Source organism: Hipposideros armiger, unplaced genomic scaffold (assembly GCF_001890085.2).
Source record: "Hipposideros armiger isolate ML-2016 unplaced genomic scaffold, ASM189008v1 scaffold_111, whole genome shotgun sequence".
NCBI lineage: Eukaryota > Metazoa > Chordata > Mammalia > Chiroptera > Hipposideridae > Hipposideros > Hipposideros armiger.
In genome coordinates this window covers 548,162-556,408 of record NW_017731461.1, presented here as the reverse complement: position 1 = coordinate 556,408, position 8,247 = coordinate 548,162, and the positions used below count along the sequence as shown (strand labels likewise).

At 43.5% G+C, this 8,247-nt stretch overlaps 1 protein-coding gene across 3 annotated transcripts in view; it reads left to right on the top strand.

The window, feature by feature from the left end:
* Positions 1-7,239, top strand: part of TMPRSS4 (transmembrane serine protease 4) — a 44,221-nt gene extending 36,982 nt beyond the window's left edge. For all 3 annotated transcript variants that reach the window (XM_019647385.1, XM_019647383.1, XM_019647384.1), the window contains 4 exons: positions 4,380-4,478; positions 4,666-4,808; positions 6,075-6,224; positions 6,664-7,239. In XM_019647385.1, the coding sequence (XP_019502930.1) occupies positions 4,380-4,478; positions 4,666-4,808; positions 6,075-6,224; positions 6,664-6,675 (404 nt within the window). In that variant the 3' untranslated portion in view covers positions 6,676-7,239. The remainder of the gene's footprint in view (positions 1-4,379; positions 4,479-4,665; positions 4,809-6,074; positions 6,225-6,663) is intronic.
* Positions 7,240-8,247: the final 1,008 nt, after the last annotated feature.

Below are 8,247 nucleotides of genomic sequence, written 5' to 3'. Positions count from 1 at the left end.
CTGGTATTGAACTAACCTTGCATCCCAGGAATAAATCCCACTTGATCACAGTGTATGATCTTTTAAATGTATTGCTGAATTCAGTTTGCTAATGTTTTGTTGAGGACTTTTGCATCTATTTTCATTTATATTGGTCTATAAATTTTTTTTTGTAATATCTTTGTCTGGTTTTGGAATCAGGGTAATGGTGGCCTCATAAAATGAGTTTAGGAGGCTTTCCTCCTCTTGAATTTTTTAGAAGAGTTTGAGAAGGATGGATGTTAATTCTCCTTTGAATGTTTGGTAAAATATACCTGTGATGCAATCTAGTCCAGGACTTTTGTTTGTTGGGAGGGTTTTTTTTATTACTGATTCAATTTTGTTGGTAATAATTAGTCTATTCAGATTTTCTGCTTCTTCTTCATTCAGTCTTGGAAAATTGCATGTTTCTAGGAATTTATTCATTTCTTCTTGACTGTCCAACTTGTTGGCATATAATTGTTCATAGTATAATCCTTTGTCTGTGGCATCAGTTGTCACTTCTCTTTTGTGTCTGATTTTATTTATTTGGGTCCTCTCTCTTTTATTCTTGATGAGTCTGGTTATCAATTTTGTTTATCTTTTCAAAGAACCAGCTCTTGTTTTCATTGATTTTTGTGGGTTTTTTAGACTATATTTTATTTATTTCTGCTCTGATCTTTATTGTCCCCTTCCTTCTACTCACTTTGGGCTTTGTTTGTTATTCTTTTCTGTAGTTCCTTTAGGTATAAGGTTATAAAGTTTATTTGAGATTTTTTTTTTATTTCTTGAGGTAAGCCTGAATTGCTGTGAATTTCCCTCTTAGGACTGCTTTTGCTATGTCCCATAGGTTTGGGGTTGTTGTGTTTTCAGTTTTATTTGTCTGAAGGTATTTTTTATTTCTTCCTTGATCTCATTGTTAACCCATTCATTGTTTAGTAGCAGGTTATTTAGCCTCCATCTGTTTGTGTGTTTTTCAGTTTTTTTCCTTGTAATTGATTTCTAGTTTCATATCATTGTGGTCAGAGAAGATGCTTGATGTAATTTCATCTTCTTAAATTTATTGAGGCTTGTATGTGACCTAACATGTGGTCTATCTTGGAAAACTTTCCATGTGTACTTGAAAAAAATGTATATCCTGCTGCTTTGAGGTAAAGTGCTCTAAAAATATCAATTAAATCCATTTGGTCTAATGTGTCATTTAAGGCCACTGTTTCCTTATTGATTTTCAGTCTGGAAGATCTATCCATTGATGTCACTGGAGTGTTAAAGTTCCCTACTATGACTGCATTACTGTCAATCTCTCCCTTATGTCCATCAACATTTGTTTTATATATTTGGTGCTCCTTTATTGGGTGCATAAATGTTTACAAGGGTTACATCCTCTTGTTAAATTGATCCCTTTATTATGAAATGTTCTCCTTTGTCTTTATTATAGCCTTTGTTTTAAAGTCTATTTTGTATGATATAAGTATTGCTACTTCAGCTTTTCTTTTTTTCCATTTCTTGTTCCATCCCTTTACTTTCAGTCTGTGCCATGCCTTTCAATCTGAAACAGGTCTCTTGTAGACAGCCTATGTGTGGGTCTTGTTTTCTTATCTATTCAGCTACCCTATGTATTTTTATTGGAGCATTTAATTCATTTACATTTAAAGTTATTATTAATAGGTACATCATCATTGCCATTGTATTATTCATATTTATGGGTTTTCCCCTCCTTCATCTTAAAGAAATCCTGTTAAAATTTCTTTATACTGACTTGGTGGTGATGAACTCATTGAGCTTTTTCTTCTCTGGGAAGCTCTGTATCTCTCATTCAACTTTAAATGATAGGCTTACTGGGTAGAGTAGTCTTGGCTGTAGGTCCTGACTTTTCATCATGTTGAATATTTTGTGCCAGTCCCTTTGGGCTTGCAAAGTTTCTGTTGAAAAATCAGCTGACAATCTTATGGGAGCTCCCTTGTAGGTAACTAATTGTTTTTCTCTTACTGCTTTTAAGATTCCCTCTTTGTTTTTAACCTTTGCCATTTAACTATGATGTGTGTTGGTGTGGGCTTCTTTGGGTTTATTGTGTTTGGTAATCTCTCCACTTCTTGGACTTATATATCTATTTTCTTTGCCAGGTTAGGGAAGTTTTCAGTCATTATTTATTCAAATAGGTTTTCAGTCTCTTCCTCTCTCTCTCTTCTCCTTCTAGTACCTCTACAATGTGAATGTTGTTATGCCTGGTGTTATTCCAGAAGTCCTTTAAACTATCCTCATTTTTTTTATTTTTTTTATTTTTGCTGTTCCAGTTGGGTGTTTCTGATACCTTGTTTTCCAAATCGCTGATTCAATGCTCTGCTTCATCTAATCTGCTGTTGATTTTTTTCTAGTACATTCTTCATTTCAGTTATTGTATTGCTCATTATGGACTGGTTCATTTTATAGTTTCTATGTTTTTCTCTATTCTTACTATCTCTTTGTTGAAGTTTTCACTAAGTTCACTGAGCATCCTTATAACCAGTGTTTTGAACTCTGCATCTGGTAGAATTGCTTGTCTCCATTTAGTTTAGTTCTTTTTCAAAAGTTTTCTCCTATTCTTTTCTTTGGGGCATGTGTTTTTGTTTCCTCATTTTGTCTGCCTCTCTGTGTTTGTTTCTATGTATTACATAGATCTTCTATGTCTCCCAGTTTTGGCATAGTGGTCTTATGTAGTGGGTGAACTGTGGGGCCCAGAATCATAGTCTCCCTGATCACCTGAGCTGGGTGCTCCAGGAGTGTCCCTTGTGTAGGTTGTATGTGCCCTCCTAGTGTAGTTGAGGCTTGATTGCTGTTGGCATGTCAGTGTGTGGGATTGACCCTCAGGCTGACTGGCTGTGAGGATTGGCCGTGACCACAGCATACAAGCTACTGTGTGGGACTGACCCCATGGAGCAATATTTGCCCCAGTGGGCTCTGGTGCCTGCCGAGATCACCCTTTGGGTTTGCTGCTTGTGGGACTAGTCAGGTGGTGCTCTGAAAGTGGCCACTGAGTGTGTTGCTTCCGGGGCATCTTGGGAGGGGCTCCAGTACAGGCCAGTGTCAGCCACCGCCTGTGAACAGCCTGGGATTACCTGGTAGAACTACTAAATGATCAGTGATTGGGAGCTGCCTGTGCTGAACCTGGAGGTATGTGGGAAAGGCCATGCTATGAACTGAGGCCAGCTGCCACTGGTACCATGCCTGGGGTAGTTCAACAAAAGGCACAGAGCACCCCAAGGCCTGCCACCACCTGCTGCCTGTAAGTCTCAGCCACTGAAAGAGCTTCTGGTGGTATGCAGCTTGGGTGAGATGGGGTCTCGGGGAGTTACCAGGATGGGGTGAGTAGTGGTCACCAGATTAATGCATATTTGGCACTAGTGCTGAGCCTGGAGTCACTCAGCATAAAGCACAGGGCACACCAAGGCCAGCTTCCACCAGCCTGGGGCCTGTGGATTTTTGAGAGTAGTTTAAGAAAGACTGCAACATGGGCCAAGGCTGGTTGCCTGCCACCAAAAAAGCTCCTGGTAGTTCATGAGTTGGGTGTGTCAGGGTCTCAGGGAGTCATCAAGGTGGAGTGAGTGGAGTTCACCAGACTAATGCAGAATCAGATTTGCCCATGTAGGAGTTGGGCTCAACACAGAAACAATAGCAGCTGTTCCTCCAGTCCTGACCCTAAAACCACACAACTCAGTTTCTCCCTGTATGTCTCTGGAACATCTGGAGGTGCTATCCCTCCACTGGAGCTCAGGGTGAGTGCCTGTGAGTGTGTGAGTCTGTGTGTGGGCCCTTTAAGAGGATGCTTGGGTTTCCAACAGCCTTTCATCTCACCCAGGTAGATGGAATTCCTGCTGATCTTCATAGCCAGATGTTGTGGGGCTCCTCTTCCCAGCACTGGTGCTCTGGACTGTGGAGCCTGGTGTGGGGCTTGGACCCTAAGCTCCTCAGGGGGGACTTCTGCAGCTGAGATATCCCTCCCAGTTCTCAACTGCCACATGTGGGTGTGGGGCCAGCCCATTTAGCATCTCTACCCCTTTTACGAGTCTCCATGTGACTTCTTCTTTGTATCCTTAGTTATAGGACTTCTGTTCAGCTAGTCTTCAGATGGTTCTCCAGGTTGACTGTTCTGCAATTTAGTTGTAATTTTTATGCAGTCATGGGAGGAGGCAAACATAGTGTTTACCTACTCCACCATCTTGACTGAAACTCAATCCACATTTTCTAAATTTATTTGACCACAGAAGAACCCTTTTTCTCATGCCACTTCTATTAACGTCCCATGTAATGTGTGTTATAAAAACCCTAGTATCAACCCTTTTGGGAGGCTTAGCCACAAGGCTTTCCTGAACATTGGGTCCCCTCTTTCTCTCTGCTCCTTGCAGGCACAGTCAGGCCCATCTGCCTGCCCTTCTTTGATGAGGAGCTCACTCCAGCCACCCCACTATGGGTCATCGGTTGGGGCTTTACAGAGCAGGGTGGAGGTAAGTCCAGGGCTGAGGACCATAGGCCAGAGGGAGCAGCTCTCAGAGGTGATGGGAAAGAGGACCATCCTTCAGAAAAACCCACCCCAAAGGTCCAGGCACCAAGGTGCCAAGCAACCCAAAGAATTATCCTGGGCTGGGAGTATAAGACAAGGACGGAAATGTGAGTGTGTTTTCAATCTCCCAGGGAAAATGTCTGATACACTGCTGCAGGCATCAGTCCAGGTCATTGACAGAACTCGATGCAATGCAGAGGATGCATACCAAGGGGAAGTTACCAAGGAGATGCTGTGTGCAGGCATCCTGGAGGGTGGCGTGGACACCTGCCAGGTGAGGCCTCCAAGGATCATGAGGGAATTTTATGGATAAGAGAGAAGAGAGAGTCCAAAGCCTGAAAGCCCCACATGAAATCTTGCATATGATAGGCACTCAGTGTGTGATGAAGGGAGGAAGGGAGAGAGAGAAGGAAGGAAAGATTATAGTTAGATAAAGATATATGGATGGATGGAAACAAGGAGAAAAATGGAAACAAGGAGAAAATTTTTTAATGTATATGTATTTCACATACAAAAATGATGATGTTACCCTCCCCACCCACGCTTACTTCCCATCATCTACAGGAGTATGAATCACCTGAGGGCAAAAACCCCAGGTCAGTTTTCCCTGTAACTGTCTTCAAACTGCTGAACTACACTAGAGAAAAGCCATCTCATACTAGATGAATCCTGGATCTCTCACCCCATCCCCACTGACCAATCCCGAATACATTCTCATTTCCTCCACCCCCAGAGGATCTTCTGAGCCATTCTAATTACAACCCCTAATCCAATTCCCACTCCTATTCTCAGTCATTCAACTTTTTTCACTCAAGAGGTATCCGTTAGTCATCTTTTGAATGCCAGATAAGTGCTGGACTTTGGAGACAGTGTCTTCCCTCAGGAAGCTCACAGTGGGGTGTGGGGAAGATGCATAAACAGGAAGTTTGGCCACAGTGTTATTGGATTCTGAGGGAAGAAGCCTGAAAAGCTAGTAAGACAGACACCCAAATAAGTGCACTTTTACTATCTGACATTTTCTTGTCTGTCTTGTTATTTGCCTCTCTCTATCTCTCCCTCCCTCCCTCCCTCCCTCCCTCCCTCCATTTGATTCTAAGCTCCCTAAAGGCAGGGACCTTTGTTCTTTTCATTGATTGAATCCCAACTGTCTAGAACAGTGCCTAGCATAAAGCAGGCACTCCATAGGTGATTGAATAAATTTGGGAAATACTAGGCTAAACAAAGATAACCAGGCTTCATTACTGTAGGACCCCTTAGAGTCTTCAACCTGCTAGTGTGAGTTGTGGATCTCTGAGAGAGATGGCTATGGGCACACCCACAACCTACTTGACCTCCCACAAAACCCTTTTGCCTCGAAAAGGAAGGGCATTCTAGGCTGCAGGAGCAGTATGAGCAGAGGGAGTGAAGTATACTAGTAGAGAGTGCTGGGGGAGTGCAGGAGAACAGATGGGCCAATGCAGGGAAGGGAAGAAGAAGAAACCCCCCCCCTCCACCCATCCCACCTGCCCTCTCCAGCAGTATCTGTTCTGCCCTATTACAGGGTGACAGCGGTGGGCCCCTGATGTATCACTCTGATCTGTGGCAAGTAGTGGGCATCGTGAGCTGGGGCCATGGCTGTGGGGGCCCAAGTACCCCAGGAGTATACACCAAGGTCACAGCCTATCTCAACTGGATCTACAATGTCCGGAAGGTGAGCATGTTTGCCCTACCTGTTATGCCCTCCCTCCCTTACTCTACTCTTAGGATACCAAATCATCCTTAGATTTTATTTAAATGGCTCTGAGACAACCCTTTACAGCCCAATTAATTTTCCCTACCAGTAAGTGACAGCCTGGGATTCCACCATTAAGACCTGAAATTCCTTAGATCAGAGATTCCCATTAAATGCGAATGCCTAAGAGTATGGGCCACACCCAGCTTTATCATTCTATTCTTTAGCAGAATGAGACTTTCAGATACTTTCCAGAAGACAAATTCTAATAAGAAGGATGGTAGAAAGACTTATGAGACTTCCCTAGAGGGTAGAGAAAGGAGCAAAAAGCTTCAGAAAAGGAAGATTAATATTGTCCACGTCACTGCTTTGTCCACTTTCAAATCATCTAACTCTCTTTGCTGGTCTCTTATTCTAGTCTGAGCCATGATGCCGCTGCCGCTCTGCAGTGCTGGAAACTGCTTCCCCCTGCCCTGCCCTGCCCACCTGGGGATCCCCCAGAAGCCAGACACGGAGCAAGAACCCCGTTGGGCATACCTCTCTGCCCACAGCCTCAGCATTTCTTGGTGCAGCAAAGGGCCTCCATTCTTATAAGAGACCCCAAAGTCCACAAGCACCCAAGAAAAAGTCAGCAGCCCCAGCTCAGCCACCTCTGGTGCTCCCAACATCCCAAGGAGAGAGACACAGGCAACTCAACAGGCCAGCCTCTGGGCCAAGGTCTCAGAAAGCACTGCTAAGCCATGAAAGAATGTTTCCACTCTACTGAATGAAAGTAGGCTCTCTGGTGAGAGCCCAGATCACCAAGAGCTGGAGTGGAGGGAGGTAAGGATTTGAGCCAGCCCTCTCCTCTGTCCACCCCAGAGTCTACCCAAGCAAGAAACCAGTTGTAATGTAAAATGCACTGTCCTGCTGTTCGCACATTTAGTGTACTTACTGTTGTTTCTATTGTTACCTCTATGGCTACTTTTATTAAACAAGTATGTGACGTCTTTGACATAGTCTGACTGTGCTGCTTAATAAAAACTGAACTAGGACTATTGAACCACGGCTTTTATTCTTTGGCCTGGGTATGAACAGATCCTGGGGAGACAATTGATTCTCAGAGTAGAAGATTAGGAAAAAGGAAACACCAAGACCCAGAGCTGCTGTGTGGGAGCAATAGTGAGCTGCCGACTGGGGAAGCCAGGGTGAGAAAGTCTCCTTCCCACACAGGCCTTCTCCCACTGCCCTCCTCCCCTCCCTCCTGCCTGTGATATCAGCCTCGGGCCAGAGACATCCTATGGCTTGGGAGGGAAATGATTTGGGTAACATTAAGTCATGGCTCCCCAAGTGGCTGGAAAGAGATACTGCACCTCTGAGTTCTAACTTCTACCTAGAGATTCCTGGGTTTGTTTTTTATCATTTGTTTTAAATAAAAGTCATTTATCACCTGCCAAGTATGAGGTGGTCCCCAAGCTGGGTTCTGGAGATATAAGTTCCTGCATTCAGAGAAGTAAGCCTCATGGACTCTCTCTGGCCACTGTATGGAGACCCAGGTATTCTGAGGATCCTCTTGCTATAGTTGAGTCAGATCCTAGATAAAATATACTCATTAATGCCTTATTCGGTTCTTAGGAAATAATAGAAACCCTCAAAGGCAAATAAATAAATAAATCAGAATCACGAGCTGAAACTAAGGTGGAGACCTGGGAACAACAGCTAATTATTGGGTTGTCGGAAAAGTCATGATGCATTTTTGCAACAAAAAAAAACAGAAAAAAATACGTCATGACTTTGCCAACAACCCAATAAAACCTTCAGTTGCCCTAAGGACAAAGACTTATGTGAAGGCTGAGATCAGAACTAAACCAAACCCACTGCAGGGAGGGAAGCTGAACCTAGGATTCTCATGTGAAACAGAGACAATTGAAGGGAGTAAATGTGGACCCAGGCAGATGATCTAATGGAGGAAGAAAACATCTTAAATTTAGATTCTCAGGATTCCCAAAGACCCTCCAAATAT